Source organism: Haliotis cracherodii, unplaced genomic scaffold, assembly GCF_022045235.1.
Source record: "Haliotis cracherodii isolate W230 unplaced genomic scaffold, xgHalCrac1.p SCAF_10, whole genome shotgun sequence".
Lineage (NCBI taxonomy): Eukaryota > Metazoa > Mollusca > Gastropoda > Lepetellida > Haliotidae > Haliotis > Haliotis cracherodii.
In genome coordinates this window covers 45,252,475-45,269,381 of record NW_027266265.1, presented here as the reverse complement: position 1 = coordinate 45,269,381, position 16,907 = coordinate 45,252,475, and the positions used below count along the sequence as shown (strand labels likewise).

Sequence of the window (16,907 nt, the reverse complement as noted above, 5' to 3'; positions counted from 1 at the left end):
CGAACTTTGTTTTCTGTCCAATGAAAACATTCAGTCAAAAGCTACACCTATTTTGTTACTATTCGCGAAATTTAATACGTCTGCAAACAATCCGCCTTTCTAGTGCCTAACGAGAAGATTCCGGGGTAGAATAGGTCTTCAGTAACCCATGCATGCCGTAAAAGGCGACTATGCTTGTCGTAAAAGGCGACTAACGGGATCGGGTGGTCTCGCTCGCTGACTTGGTTGATTCATGTCATCCATCCCAATTGCATGGATCGATGCTCATGATATTAATCACTGGATAGTGTGGTCCAGACTCGATTATTTACAGACCACCGTCATATAGCTGGAATATTGCTGAGTGCGGTGTTAAACAACAAACCAACCAACCAATCTAGTGCCTAACGTACATGCGCGTGCCACACACGTTACGTAAAGATGTTCGAGCGCTAGGCTGGTTCACAAACACGTGTAAGCCCCAGTTCTAAAAGGCAAACACGTTCTGCCGAAATAAAGACGGATCGCTGACGCGTTGGCAAAAGCACCTTCCAGTGACACTAAGGATGGGGCGGTGAGGAAAATCTTACACTTAAACCTCATTAATGTCACAAGGACCGAGCTGACGATGACGGCTTTTGGAACAAAGACCGTATTCAACGCTCCTCAGCATCGTTCTTCTTCAAACACAATCAATCCATTGGTTTTTCCTTCGTTAATTTGCAGTAAGTTTTACTCAAAGGGATGAGGAACAATGTTGGCCTTGCGATAACGCCTGTTTACTCCGGCATGTTATATGCAACGTTCGTGCTCACTGCGTCTGTGGCCAACCTTCACAAAAAACGTCCGCCAAGAGGAATGCAATGCAGTACGACACCACGGATAAGTACACAAGTTACTTATTGTCTTCTAGAAATACAGCTATTGACCTTAATCACTTTAAATCTGGGGCGGTCGGGTATCCTAGTGGTTAAAGCGTTAGCTCGTCACGCCGAAGACCCAGGTTCGATTCCCGACATGCGTACAATGTGTGAAGCCCATTTCTGGTGTCCCCCGCCGTGATATTGCTGGAATATTGCTACAAGCGGCGTAAAACCATACTCACTCACTCACTTTAAATCTCACGTTGTTTTACAGAATGCAGTGCATCGCGGAGGCCTGTAAATAATGAGGTCTGTTTGATTGAGTTTAACATGGCTTTTATCAATATTGCAGCAATTACTTTTGCACTTGGGCGAGACTACCTTGCTGGCTTTGCTCATTGTAGAAAGGCACGCCTACTCGTGCCACAGAAAATATTGACAAGCTTGGATACATTTGTGTATTCCGATTGTGTTTGTGGTGCACTTCAGTACAAAGACATGTCCTAGACTAACGCTTAGTCTATGAAACTATATATGTTTGATACAAACAAGCAAATACATGCAGGTGTAAAAGGAGCCCCAATAAGATTAACCTGGGGGAAATCTAAACTTGCCTTATCTATTTTTAGAATTGGAGTAATGGCTTGGCGAAAAGGAAAATAATATCATCCTGGGACTGTGAGACAAAGAAATGTCACCGTGTACATACATATATGTCGCTTGTTTGTTTATTGTCAAACGCCGCACTCAGCAATAATCCAGGTATACGAAGGCGGTCTGTAAATAATAGTGTCTGGACCAGACAATCCAGTGATTGACATCATGAGCATCGATCTAAGCCATTGGGATACGATGACATGCATCAACCAAGTCAGCGATCCTGACCACCCGATCCCGTTAGTCGCCTCGTACAAGAAGCAAGGGTTGCTGAAGTCAAATCAAATTAAATAACCTCAAACAAACACGTAACATTTGAAACATTGCTCCTATAAAGTGAGAAAAACGTCCAAAGGATATTGTGCATTGGGAACACAGCAGGAAGTAGAAATAAAGTATACCTCAGAAACTTTTGAATGTGTTATTAGAAATCATATTTCAAATGGAGACTGTTGTTGCAATAAAGAGCTAAAATCTTCTGGAGGAGTTTATGCATTCGGAACATAGCATGGAATAGAAATCAAATATACCTGGGATTTATGTTCCCGTGTTTTTGTCAGGTGAACAATTGACTTGACTTTGCATGTGTTTGTGACAGGTCTCACCGGTGGGACAGGCTACGCCCACCTTTTCGCGAACACCTGGTATCATTATTTGATAGGGATTCATAAACACATGCTCAAGATATAGCCGGAATCGTACAATCGACTCTGCTTTATGCAGAGATTTCTATCGGATATGGAAAGGGTTTTGCCGCTTTATTTAGATGTTTTTGAAAATCAAATTTGAAATGGAGACTGCTCCCAGTTTAATGTGTAACACTGTACAACGTCCCTTTCGGCACTAGTACCTGGTTGAGCAACGATTCATGGCGTCGGAATATGGTGAGACACCATCAGCACGGTCCCACTGTAGACAGCCCTCCATTTCCGTCATGTCTCAAATAACTGGACCCTTTATTAGACTCCAAGGGGACATAATCCAATGTTTGAAAATAGAGAGAGTGAGCTGGGTGTAACCTGTACACATCGTCAAAGTATCGCACCACCATGATTTTTTTACAATCAAAAAAGAGATGGGCAAGGAGAAACAGGAAAGCGAATATAAAGTGTTAAGTCAAATAAGATGTTAATTTTATGAATAATAGGTAAAATGAGCATTTGCCAAAAAAAAAGCAACTTTATTCGCCAGCGACTATATTGACTGTACTTTGGGATGAATAGAGGCAGTATAACTGTCAGGAATGAGATGGACAATCAACAGGTACGTGTCGTAATAAGGCTGTACCCATGTCACTGTTAAATGATCAACAGTCCTGGTGTAGCAGCCCCGTACACGGATCAGATCCAAATGGCTCCTCGTGTTCAGAATCAGACACTAGATCCTCACTGAGGGATGTGTTGCCAGACCTGATGCAATGCCTGGGTCAATTCTTGGAGATTCTGTACTGGACGGTCCCTGGCTCTGACTCTCTACCCGAAATGAGCCCATAGATGCTCAATTGGATTCAGGTCTGGCCTTCGAGAAGGCAAGGTCAGGACGTAGGGCAAGTGCATGGTTTTCAAAATGAGACACAGCAAAACCGTCCAATATGGTACCTTGAGACCTTTGTCCATTTAATTAATGTCCCTTGAACTGTGACCAAATCAAGTTTACAATCAACGGAGTTAACATCCCCACACCATCACTGAGCCGTCACCATATGCCACTGTGTCCTGCGTGTTGCACTGATGATAAGATGCTCCTCTTTGCCGCCAGACACGAGTCCTACCATCAGTGTGGTGCAATAAAAACCGACTCTCGTCAGACAAATGAATAGTCATCCATGACCTCAAGATCTAGTTCTCGAGCCTGACACCAGGCTTAACTGAGGGTAATGGACGTCTTATTGGTCTGACCCTTAATCCTGGATCATTTCCAGCCTAGCTCGACATAGGATACCCACTGTCCACAAGACATTTTCTCTAATTAGTAAGCTGCTTTGAACAGGATTTCAGTTGTCACCGATTTAATGTGAAAGATCGTAATCAGGGCGAATCTGGGCTTTGAACCATCATCGAATTGTGGCCCACACAAGGAATTAACTCGCTCAAATGAAAATATATATATATTTACAGAATTCTATCAACTTTAAGTCACCATCAGTGTTTTTACAGTTTCATAAGATGCCTCTTTGTTAATGTGTTTGTAAACTGAATTGTGGTAGTGTTTTTTAACTGTGGCAATGTTGGTGTTGACGAACTGTGGCAAAATAGGCGTTTGTAAACATTAGTATTAATAGCTTATGAATTCTCAAGGAGGTTAGTTGTATTAACCGTGGTGCTGTTCCATGAATTGATGTTCACAGGCATTGTACCTTAATGTACAGGTCCTGCATGAACTAAACAAGGAGTGTTGCAGTAAAAACAATGAAGCCATGATTCGGTTTACTTACATTTATTGATCAATTTACATATGCAACATTTCCAATGTAACAATGTTAAATTTACACAGATGATAACTGCATGATTATTTACACATGACCTTATTCAGAGATGTCAACCCAAGTAGATACAACTGAAGGTCATACAATATTTTGAAGCAACAACTTCGACCACAAAGATAAGTGCCCTTTTCGACAAAGCCATAATAGTACTATCGCAGCTCCCATGATCTAACAATCATAGGGAGCCATAGTGCTAAAATTTCTTTGTACGAATAAGGTCCCAGAAAATATCTTATCCAAATGATCTTGTCAACATGAAAGTTAATGATGCTGATGTGATGTGAAAGTCATGATATAAGTCCTGTATCAAAGGCAGTGGTAATTTCAGGTACAAAATAAACAACTATGTACAACAAATAATTCAGGATTCAATTTCTTGGTCGACTCTCAGGCAGTAATTTGCAAGGAGTCCGTATTCCATGCTGTAGTTGGCAATATACAGCGGTATCAACATGTCCATTCGGGTCAAGTTTATCAGACAAGTCAGAGGTTCATAGTGTCTTATATCATCCACGTTTGGATACATTGACAGAATCAGCCGGTACATTTCTGAGTGTAGGTCTTTCTGGTGGTTACTCATTCCAGTATTATTCACACAGAAGACATGTGATCATCCATTCCCCATATGATCCCTTCAGTGTTCTGAGTCCAATGAATACACTGATTCACTTTCCTCATTGTAGGCTGTCTGTAGGCACACGCCATGTCACATGGTACAGAATATCTCTCCTAGAAAGCATATCGTGTTCGGATATCTTCAAGTTTCTTGGACACCTGAAAATATGATAAGTATTCAACATCATTAAACATGTGTCAAAAAATGTAATCTGACAACCTACAGTGAAATATTTGATCCTAAAACTCAACAAGCTGTCGAAGACATGGTGGTCCCAGCAGAGTCGTCCCTATCTTCTAGGACTACAGATAACACACTTTAGATGTTCCAGGGAACTTGACTAAACATCCCACTTCATTTAAACATGGTACATGACTGTCCTGGAATCCAATACCCATGAAACCGATAAGGAAATCCCTCCTGTTGGCATGTTACTGAGTCTGGTGATTGGCTACCCTCAAATCTCTAAGAGTCAAACACTCAGGCTTTAAACAAGACCAGTATGGACATTACTAGTTGGTGTTCATATAGTTTAGGATTCTAATGGCCGCATAATCAAAGTAGCACTAATTACCAACTTGTCAAGGCAATATAGTTAAATCACTAATTACTAACTTGTCAAAGGGTGACAGGCAATATAGTTTTAAGCACTAATTGCAGATTGTCACATGACAAGAAAATGTAAACATATCATGCAAATCAGCCACCAAAAGACTTGATTTCACTCACCTCACTGGGGGTTCTCTCCAGCTCCTCCGCCACACTCTTCTGTTTGCTGGCGTCCATGGAATTGAACATCTCACACAGGTCGCCATCGATCACATTCTGAAACAAGACAACAATGATGAGGCCCAGATTGGTTATATATGCCTCTGTCAGCTACATTCCACCTCAGCTTTAGTACTGGCCTCACCTTCGTGAGTGACTTATTGCAATAATGATTCATGTACTGCGATACGTACCACAAAAAATTGCGTACGTACTTTCATCTGTAATATTTTAATGAATTGTCAAATACTGTTTCCTGACTTTTGGTGGAGTAAATAGTGATTCACACACGTGATGGTTCAAGTTTGCCTTTGCAAGTGAGTGAGTGAGTTGGGTTTAACGCCACTTTTAGTTTTAACAGTATTCCAGTTATATCATGGCGTGTCAGCTTAATGTGGGAGGAAAGCACGAAGTGATGCAGGTCTCAGACGTTGACCACTTTGGCGAAACGGGTATGGTGCTAGACAAACCTAGAAACATAATCGGGGCGAACCCACAACCATAGATTTCTGGTGTGCCCAAGGGATCCTTTGTAAGCGAATGTTTCGAAAAATCTGGACCATACAAACCAGTGTTTGATATAATGAAGGTATCCCAATCCGGACTAGTACAGGCACCCACACACACATCCACATGCACATGCACATCCAGTTATTTCCAGTAATCTTGAACCTCATTATCTTCCTGAGGCAAGGGAGTTAACTGACCACAAAAGTTCAGTTTCCACCCTTGCTCGGCTGGAATTATGGAGTTATATTTTGGCTGGACTAAAGAGTCTATGCATAGTCCAATTAAATTTGAGCAACGAAATCAACATCCTGTTCGTGAACTGCCCTGCAGATTTCAGGATTTGTAAGGCATGTGTACCGTCAACTTAGCATCAACAGATACTTTACAAATCGTCTCATGTTTTTAATCAAGGTGCTCACATGATTTGATGCACTATTACGAAGTTAGACCGGTATATAGACAATATAGATCTTGATTATTGATCCTGTTGTCTTCACTGGGCGCTGCCATTTCGTTTGAAGCAAATGCAAGTGATATCAGAGGTGGAATTTGATAGGTCAATAAGAGGGACATAGAAGGGACATAACATGTAATAGCCACTATGATCAAACCCACAAATTCCAGCCTATTTCGGCAAGGGTGGAAACTGAACTTTTGTGGTCAGTTAACTCCCTTGCCTCAGGAAGATGCACCTCACCACAACCTAACTGCCAAGACGCAGATTGTAGCGTGTGCCTGAAAGTCCACACTTCCCCCACGGATACCTTACCTTGACTGGGTAGTAGTAGGACCTGTAGGCCAGGTGGTCCCGACCACACAGAGGGGGGTACTCTGAACGCATGTACATCTCAAGATGTTGGAAAAAGTCATGGTCCTGCAATATGGCAAGTTAGCATTCAGTTACATCATTTAATATCAAGGTAAGAGAGAAGGAGTGAATGTGAGGACTACTGCCAGTTTGTTTTGAACAGTATTACAATAGTATGAAGACCTGTGAGCTTAATGGAGATAAATAATCATAATTCTTACAAATTTCAGATTCTAACACACCAAAAGTACTCTGGCACAGCTAAGAGACAACTCGGCAAAGCGACCTTTAGACTTAATAGCTGGGATATCCCTGTCCTCCAGAAAGGAGTGAGTGAGTGAGTGAGTTGGGTTTAATGCCGCTTTTAACAGTATTCCAGTTATATCACGGCCTGTTTACCACTTCAGTGAAACTGACGAGCACAGGTATGGTGCTGACAAACCTAAAAACAAATGGGGCGAACCGGGATTCAAACCCACAATCATAAGTTTCTGGCGTGTCCAAGGGATGCAACTCTGCACAGCCATTTGTGGCGCCTTAGACAAATGATCCACCCGTGCCACCCTACCAGAATGGAAGGGATACAGACAGGTCATTATTCAAACAATGTCTTATTCTAATGTAAGGAATAACAAATCATATACAGATGACTCAAGAGGTCAAAGTTGGAAAACCCAAACCCACAAAAGCTTTCTACCAGTTTGTGAACTCCTGTTATCATTTTAAAGAAGAAAGATTGATTTCATGATCTGGGCACAGCCTGAGAAGCCCAAGTTTAGCTACCTCGTGCGATGTGAAGGGCACCAACATGCCAATAGCACCAGACAGGGTAGTGTAGACCAGAGACTCCGACCCCCCCGGGATCAATGTGGCCTTCTGGAGGGACGTCACAACCTCACCAACATGGAAGTTGGCAACTACGTCAGCCTGGAACACACAAGAGGACAAATTTACTATCAGAATTTGATAACTGTCAATGTAATAAGAGGTGAGGTGAGGTGAAATGGGTTTTAACATAGTGTCCAAGATTAATGCACTTATATAGCAACGTGTGTGCACGTGTGTGTGTGGCTGCTTGTACTAGCCCACTGAGATACCATGCCAAAGTTTAACATGAATACCCCACTCAGACACAGTATACTGACTTCGAGCCGACCAGTCCTTGTTTTAGCCAAGCTACAGACAGTGTAACAATATGTACCATCTTTTAACATCTTTTGGTATGACGCGGCCGGGGATCAAACCCCGGACCTTCCACTCTCCTGGCAGAGGCTCTACCACTAGACCACGGAGGCTGTCCAATGTAATAACTGTTTTTAGCTGGCTAACATTAGACAAAATAAATCTTTGTTTGTTGTTAAACGCCGCAATATTCCAGCTATCTGTAAATAATCGAGTCTGGACCAGACAATCCAGTGATTGACATCATGAACCTCAATCCACACAATTGAGATCGATGACATGAATCAACCAAGTCAGCGAGCCTGACCACCCAAATCCTGTTAATCACCTCTCAAATCAAGCATAGTCGCTTTTTACGGCAAGCATGGGTTGCTGAAGATCTATTCTACCCCGGATCTTCACGGGTCCAAAATAAATCTGTCAAACACAATACATCTGTAGTACGTTGGTTGTGCATAGAAGAACACTGGGGATCAGCATCACAGGTTGTAATCATTGATTCAGGTGAAACACGGAAAACATCATCTCCACAGTGAAATCTTTAATCTCAAGTTATGTCCACCATGTGGCAACGTCTCACCTTCTGTGAGGCACCATTCAGCAGTCCTCTGTCCCAGAGAGCCTTGTTCCCTGTCGGGTCCTCGTCCACCTCGTCAGACACATCCGCGGGAAGCCGCACCTGCAAAGTCAATCAGTTCGATTCAATGCTCCTTTGAACAGTAATTCAGTTACATCCAGTGGACTGCAGGTGGGACGAAAAATAAAAGAGATGAAGTTCCACCATTTTTACGACAATGATGAAAAATATGAGAATATGTTACCAACAAAACCAAGAAATATCACCAAGAGTAAATCTGGGAATAGCATCCACGGTAAGTTTCACCGCAACACAAAGAAATGGGGGGGAAGGGAGAAAGGACAAGACAGGCAGCTGGGGACCCATATTCTTAACCAGAGACAAGGTTAGGTTAGTGACCAATATCCTTCTTGCCCACTGTGGATAAGAAAAATCAGACAGAGTACACATTGTAAACGATTCTCAGATTAGTTTGTTTTGGGGACTGGGCATCCTTTCTGAAAGCGTGTCTTTCTAATGTGGAGCTAAAGTATTGCCATATTTTGCCTCAATGTTAGCCTGTTCTACATAGGATATCAACCATATTTTGCATGAACTGTGGTCACATACTCATACCAGGTGCCCATTATCATGATTATATACATTTTCTGCCCCAGCATCCTCAGTTTCAAGAAATGTGACCGAGGTTATTATGATCAGAAATATCACACATGACGACCACTTGACATCCAAGTTGGACAAATTTGCAACAATCATTTGGGTGCATTGGACCTATTCTGACCCAGGTTAGAAACATGTTCACAAAGTATCGTACGTACTGAGGTCAGACATACTTTCAACCAATTACCTGTCTGAACTAAACACTACTAGAGTATTTACAGAAGTGTGGATCAGCATCACAGGTTGTAATCATTCATTCAGGTGAAACACGGAAAACATCATCTCCACAATCAATCCTTTCTCCAGCAGTTTTATTGTCAACATGGAAAGCAAAACTCCAATACTTACAATAGTGATATTGCCAAACATGTTAGCACCAGTCTACAAGTTGGGGACCTGAATTTTTACACAGAATCCCCATGGGGAAACACGCATAGGATGCTTGGGACCTATACTCTTACCCGGAATCCCCACAGGGAGACAAGCACAGGTTGGGGGTCTATATTTATACCCAGAATCCCCACTAAGGGAACAGACAATCAGACCGTACACATTGTAAACGATTCCCAGGTTAGTCAGCTTTGGGCAGTAAGAATCCTTTCTGCTCCAACATCCATCCCTATTGGAGTATGTCAAATCAGAAAACGTGTCTTTCCGATGTAGAGCCCAATCCAAGTACCAGCCACATTCTGCCTCAATTACAGCCATATTATGCATCAACTGAGGCCACATGTCCCTGCTTGGTGCACATACTTTCTGCCCCAAGGTCTTCACCCCATGGAAATCAGTAATGAAAGGTATATTACGGACTAAGGTCATATGATCAACAAGGACACACATTGCGACCACTGGATATTCAAGGAAAGACAAATCCTCAACAAGCATTTGGGTGTTTGGGACCTATTCTGATCAGTGTTCATAATTTTTGTATGCACTGAGGTCAGACATACTTCCAACCAGTTACCTGTCTGAACTAAACAATACTAGAGTATTTACAGAAGTGTGGATCAGCATCACAGGTTGTAATCATTGATTCAGGTGAAACACGGAAAACATCATCTCCACAATCTCTCCTTTCTCGAACAGGTATTATTGTCAACATGGAAAGCAAAACTCCAATAATAACAATCATAGTATTGCCAAACATGTTTGCACCAGTCTACAAGTTTAGGTTGGGGACCTGAATTTTTACACAGAATCCCCATGGGGAAACACCCATAGGATGCTTGGGACCTGTACTCTTACCCGGAATCCCCACAGGGAGACCAGCATCGGTTTGGGGAGGGACTATATTCTTAACAACAATCTCCACAGAGAGACAAGCACAGGTTGGGGGCCTATATTTACCCGGAATCCCCACTAAGGGAACAGACAATCAGACCGTACACATTGTAAACGATTCCCAGGTTAGTCAGCTTTGGGCAGTAAGAATCCTTTCTGCTCCAATATCCATCCCTATTGGGGTATGTCAAATCAGAAAACGTGTCTTTCCGATGTAGATCCCAATCCAAGTACCAGCCACATTCTGTCTCAATTATAGCCATATTATGCATCAACTGAGGCCACATGTCCCTGCTTGGTGCACATACTTTCTGCCCCAGGGTCTTCACCCCATGGAAATCAGTAATGAAAGGTATATTATGGACTAAGGTCATATGATCAACAAGGACACACATTGCGACCACTGGATATTCAAGGAAAGACAAATCCTCAACAAGCATTTGGGTGTTTGGGACCTATTCTTGTCAGTGTTCATAATTTTATGTATGCACTGAGGTCAGAAATACTTCCAACCAAATACCTGTCTGAACTAAACACTACTAGAGTATTTACAGAAGTGTGGATCAGCATCACAGGTTGTAATCATTGATTCAGGTGAAACACGGAAAACATCATCTCCACAATCTCTCCTTTCTCGAACAGGTTTTTTTGTCAACATGGAATGCAAACCACAATACTTACAATAGTGATATTGCCGAACTTGTCAGCACCAGTGACAGTGTCGTAGTCCAATTGGTATGAACATGTTATCCATCTTGGGTTGGTGTCATCAGCAAAGACGATGAGCTGGTTCTCCTGGCGCTTGTAGCGGAGGAAATGGAAGCTCTCCTGTACGTCGGCAACCATCACGCGGTTCCCCATTGTGTGTATGCTCACTACTGTATTGGGGATATGCTGAGGACAGACAGTATGTTTCATGTACTACCTGTGGCTAGCCTTAAAACTCCTGGATCATATCACCAGGTCCAGGTATCAAACATGTACTTGATGAATTAATCTTCTGTTGTGATATCCTGTCAATGTCTTATGGAGCCAAATTTAGGTCTCATTATAAAACTATGAAAGTGTTAAACAGATAACCAAAGACATTCCTAATCTAGTCTCGCAACAAATGTTACTACTAACAAATAAGAGTAAAGTTATTCCTTCACGTGTATTTGACAACCTAGTGTAGCAAATAACGTTGGGAACAAATTTATTTGCTCAGCTCCATGACGTTGTTGCTAGCCCACAGGAAGGTTGGTTGGTTGGTTGGTTTGTTGTTTTACGCTGCACTCAGCAATATTCCAGCTATATGACGGCAGTCTGTAAATAATCGAGTATGGACCAGACAATCCAGTGATTAATATCATGAGCATCGATCCACGCAATTGGGATCGATGACATGCATCAACCAAGTCAGCAAGCCTGACCACCCGATCCCGCTAGTCGCCTCTTACGACAAGCATAGTCACCTTTTACAGCAAGCATGGGTTGCTGAAGACCAAATCTACCCCGGAATATTCACGGCCCACAGGAAGGAAGTGAGGTTTTTCCTCTTGCCTATGAGCGAGAAGTCGGGGTGACAAGATACTACTACTTGCACAACTATCATGGATAGCTGAAAATGTCATAGTTAGATGACAGCCAAAATGCAAGATTTATGGCGATGATGCAACAGAGGTAGGCTTTTGCAAGAAATTTTTCTATTAACAGAGTTAACTTATTTTCGCAACTAAGTTTCTTGGTACTGAGAGCCATGATTATGTCAAACAGCTTACAGTTATACAAGATTCAAATACGATCAGACCAGCTGTGCTTCGCGTTGGACCATCTTGATGCGTTCCTCACCTTGTTTTCACATTTCCTCAGCAGTTTCTTCTTTCCCAGATCATAGACTCGGAGATTCTTTCCAAGGCCTATCAATACCCTCCCCTGGAAGCTTGCAATGGCAGTAGGCACTTCGTCCATGGCCGTCTTGTGAAGCAGTTCCAGCTTCGTGCCCTGGTTCACCAGAAGGTAGGTGTACACAAACCCTCCACTGAGGGAGCGTGGGTTTAACACAAGGTCTCTGGACACACCCACTAACACAAACTGGTCGTCTCCTTTGTTGGCAAACTTCACCAGGGCAATACTGACAAGATAAAATAGAGCAGACTTGGATGTCACACAATTCTATACAGAGTACTATTAGAGTGAGTGATTGGAGTTAAATGTCAGCTAGATGTGGGAGGAAAGCCCAAAGTGAAGCACTTTACAAAGATTTACGACTTTGGTGTAACCTATGAGCATGGGTATGGTGCTGACAAACTAAGAAACATAATTGGGGCAAACCCAATCGAACGATCATAGGTTTCTGGTATGCCCATGGGACACAACTCTGTAGAGGGAATTAATGTTGTGCCTCAGATGCCTGGGCCCACTGTATTATCAGAACGAAGTGGAGAAAAAAAAGAAGCAAATAATTCTCAGAATTGTGTGTGTCAATGGATGCGATAGTGCGGATCAGCAAAGCAAAGGACACAATCACTTAGATCAGGTGAGTGAGTGAGTGAGTGAGTGAGTGAGTGAGTGAGTGAGTGAGTTGGGTTTAACGCCACTTTTAACATTATTCCAGTCATATCGCAGCGTGTGAGCTTAATGTGGGAGGAAAGCCCGAAGTGATGCAGGTTTCAGACGTTTACCACTTCGGTGAAACCACGAGCACGGGTATGGTGCTGACAAACCTAGAAACATAATCGGGGCGAACCAGGATTCGAACCCACAATCATAGGTTTCTGGCGTGCCCACGGGAAGCAACTCTGCACAGGGAATCGTGACGCCTTAGACGACTGGGCCACCCGTGCCCCCTAGATCAGGTGAGGCAAGAATACATCACTTCACTCATTACTGACTCAAAACTTGAAAAGGGATATGAGAATAATTCCCTGACACAAACTGATCACGTATATGTACAACTATAAAACAACTCAATCGTCACATCAAATGTGCAAGTGCAAAATCTAAACCTGCTACTTGACAGCTTGTATCATTGTCCAAGGCTCACCTGTGTGCTGCCTCGTTCTGCTCCAGTGAAACCTTGTCGAATGTCTCCCCCTTGATGGGGTTCATGACACGGATGACCGAAGCCCACATCCCCATCCCTGACTTGGGGGCTCCAAATACGGTCTCGGGCTTCTCCTCATTGAGAAAAGCTGCTGCCATTTCAGCTGCTATTTCCTGTTCCTCTTCACGAGCTGCTTCTATCATTTCCTACAGTGACAAAGGATACTTTATTGCATGGAAAGAAACCTATTACTGAATGTACCAAACTAATTCTGACAAGCATAATGTAAAGATTGACATTACTTTCAATAGGCTCCATCACGTTGAAAACACAAGGTCCACATTAGTGTCTTACACTGCATCCGTCCCATGAGGAGCCGGGCTAGAACAGATCTTCAGCAAACCATGCTGAGATCAGGCGGTCAGGATCGCTGACTTAATTGATGCATGTCGTCATATCCCAATCACATAGATCGATGCTCATGATGTCAATCACTGGATTGTCTGGTCCAGACTCAATTATTTACAGACCGCCTTCATATAGCTGGAATAATGCTGAGGGCAGCGTTAAACAACAAACAAACAATGAGCAACTGTTCAGCTACAAGAACTGATGCTTAGTCAAGTAAACTAGTGCTTGACTGCATGTTTGTTGCACGCATCAATATTCAAGCCATACGACAGCGATCTGTAAATATCAAGTCTGTCCCCAGTGATTGAAAATCACAAGCATCAAACTATGTAATGGGGACAATGACATGCATCAACCAAGTCAGCAAGTCTGACCAGTCAGTTCTTTTTGTCACTTCATAATACTACTCAAAAGAAGTCAAAACCCCCTGATTCATTCATATTACTGTAGTTAATCTGTCATGACATGACAGAAAATGAACAGACATAACAAATGCAAAGGTCATTCATCTAACCGATCTGTATTTAAGTTTGACCGTTTTCCCCCTTGAGCCCTGAACACAGTCCACAAGAGCCTCTCACCTCGGCCATCTGCTGCTTCCGATGTTTCTTGGTGTCCTCTGTGTAGGCATTGTGGTCTGTCTCAATGAGGATGATGTTGTTAGACTCGGGATGGATGACAAACTTGCGTGGTGTGTACTGCAGTGGCCATGACACCTGGTTGAACACAGCACCAAGCTTCTCCAGCGCTAGAATCCTGAACACAGCATCCACATCTTAAAAGTGTTGTTTAATGCTGCTTTGAACAGTACTCCAGTTATAACACATGTCTTGCTGTGGGAGAAAAGCCTGCTGCAGGCCCTAGACACACAACTTTGGTCGATCCCACAAGCAAGGTTATAGTACTGACAAACCTAGAAACATTATCAGGGCGAACCAGCATGAGTAAGGTAAAGGTTAACAAGATCAGAGCTAGACCAGCAAGGTCAAGCATTATGTCCACTTCCTATTTGATTTTGATAACTCAGAGCTCCAGATAAGCTGCGTATCTGCGTAAAAATTTGCATCAGAAATGCAGAAATAGGCAGTAAAATAAAATCCAAGCGTATTAAATACGCAACGAATATTACAGATACGCTAAAAAAATAAACTTGTGCGGATCATCCAAATATTGTGAAGTATCCCTGTGTATTCGATTAGCAAATCAGCAACTTATTTTGAAGTTGTAAACGGGCATTCCGCCAACCTTGACAGTTACATCATGATCATTAGCCATCACACTTTCTTGTGGCAGTAACATGGTATTTTGAGTCCTATAAAGCTCTCGAACCCACTCGACACCAGTTTGCAGGGACTAGATGAATAGTGTTTTTAAATATTTAACTTAAATACCCATATGTGTAAAAACTAGTGGGTAACAGGAATTTGAATACCCAGATAGAATTACTGATACCCAATGATTTTAAAATGCATGGGTAAAATACCCACAACACCAAAAGCTTATCTGGAGCTCTGTAACTCTTTGACAAGCATTTGGATACGTTGGGCCCATTCGGACCCAGGTTCCTTAAGTACTGTATGCACTGAGGTCAGACATACTTCCAACCAATTACCCGTCTGAACTAAACACTACTAGAGTATTTACAGAAGTGTGGATCAGCATCACAGGTTGTAATCATTGATTCAGGTGAAACACGGAAAACATCATCTCCACAATATTTTAAGCATCCAATTCCCAACTGGCCAATCACGCAAAGTATGTCTGGATGGAGTAAAACTAAGAACAAAATCCAAGATATTTGAAAGAACAGGGAGTCCGCTGAATAAGTGTATGTTGCCTAATGTCTCAATCAACAATATTCCAGCAACAACCTTCGGCACAAGGAGAGAACTCTTCAACCACAAGGCTACCCCACTGCCCCACATTTCAAACTGAGAAATATTTGTGAGCGGGGAAGAATGTCATGTTTAATCCAATAATGTATGAAATTTGTCATTAGGACATCTTAATCACCATTGAGTAAATGAGTTCACAAAATTAGTGTAAAAAGACTGACCTCAAAGTGTTTGTTGAAATTGCCACTATACCCTCAGGGCACTGTTCTGAGGCAAATCCAGAGGCGTATTCCAGGGTTTCGTAAGACAACGGTGTCAGATGGAATCTGCTCTGATATGTGTAGCTCAGCCATGTTCTACTGGACATTGCCAAAACCTGCAACGTCAAGTTTAGAAATGCACATTCACAAACTCCAAACTGAGAAACATGAGCTTTTACAGGTAAAGAATGCTTCCAACACTTATAGTAACTACTTACCTGTGAAAACAATGGTCTTAGTTTAAGTTATATATACAACCAAAGGACCCACGTTGGCATGAAATGCAGGGTTATACTCAATCTGAAGCACTGTGGCAAGTTTTATTACCAAGAAAGAATTCATCTCTCAAATACACCCCAGGTTCAACTGTACAACTGATACTTAACTATGAGTGAGTGAGTGAGTGAGTGAGTGAGTGAGTGAGTGAGTGAGTGAGTGAGTGAGTGAGGTGAGGTGAGGTGAAATGGGGTTTAACATCGCGTCCAAGATTATTGCACTTATATAGCAACGTGCATGCACATGTATGTGTGTGTGTGGCTGCTTGTACTAGTCCGGACTGATGCCGATTTATAGTGCTCGCACACTGAGATACCATGCCGCAGTTTAACATGACACTCAGACACAGTATACTGACTCAGAGCCGACCAGTCCTTGTTTTAGCCCCTTAATGCCGAGCGCCAGACAGGGTAACAACAAGTACCATCTTTTGAAGTCTTTTGGTATGACGCGGCTGGGGATCGAACCCCGGACCTTCCGCTCTCCGTGAGTGAGTGAGTGAGTGAGTGAGTGAGTGAGTGAGTGAGGGATTGAGTGAGTGAGTGAGAGAGTTTTGTTTTACGCCGCTTTTAGCAATATTCCAGCAATATCACGGCCGGGGACACCAGACATGGGCTTCACACAATGTAACCATGTCGGGAATCGAACTCAGGTCTCAGGCGTGAAGAGCGAACACTTAAACCACTAGGCTACCCGACTGCCCCTTAAGTATGA

The 16,907-nt window shown here is 42.7% G+C and overlaps 1 protein-coding gene across 1 annotated transcript in view; it reads right to left on the bottom strand.

Annotated features, from left to right (window-relative positions):
* Positions 1 to 3,919: 3,919 nt before the first annotated feature.
* LOC139454424 (splicing factor 3B subunit 3) overlaps positions 3,920 to 16,907 on the bottom strand; it is a 30,014-nt gene continuing 17,026 nt past the window's right edge. The window contains exons 18-27 of the mRNA XM_071236123.1: positions 15,879 to 16,033; positions 14,404 to 14,578; positions 13,412 to 13,617; positions 12,217 to 12,499; positions 11,068 to 11,280; positions 8,449 to 8,547; positions 7,470 to 7,613; positions 6,648 to 6,752; positions 5,330 to 5,425; positions 3,920 to 4,758 (exon numbers count right to left, since the gene is read on the bottom strand). Of these exons, the coding sequence (XP_071092224.1) occupies positions 4,714 to 4,758; positions 5,330 to 5,425; positions 6,648 to 6,752; positions 7,470 to 7,613; positions 8,449 to 8,547; positions 11,068 to 11,280; positions 12,217 to 12,499; positions 13,412 to 13,617; positions 14,404 to 14,578; positions 15,879 to 16,033 (1,521 nt within the window). The 3' untranslated portion in view covers positions 3,920 to 4,713. The remainder of the gene's footprint in view (positions 4,759 to 5,329; positions 5,426 to 6,647; positions 6,753 to 7,469; positions 7,614 to 8,448; positions 8,548 to 11,067; positions 11,281 to 12,216; positions 12,500 to 13,411; positions 13,618 to 14,403; positions 14,579 to 15,878; positions 16,034 to 16,907) is intronic.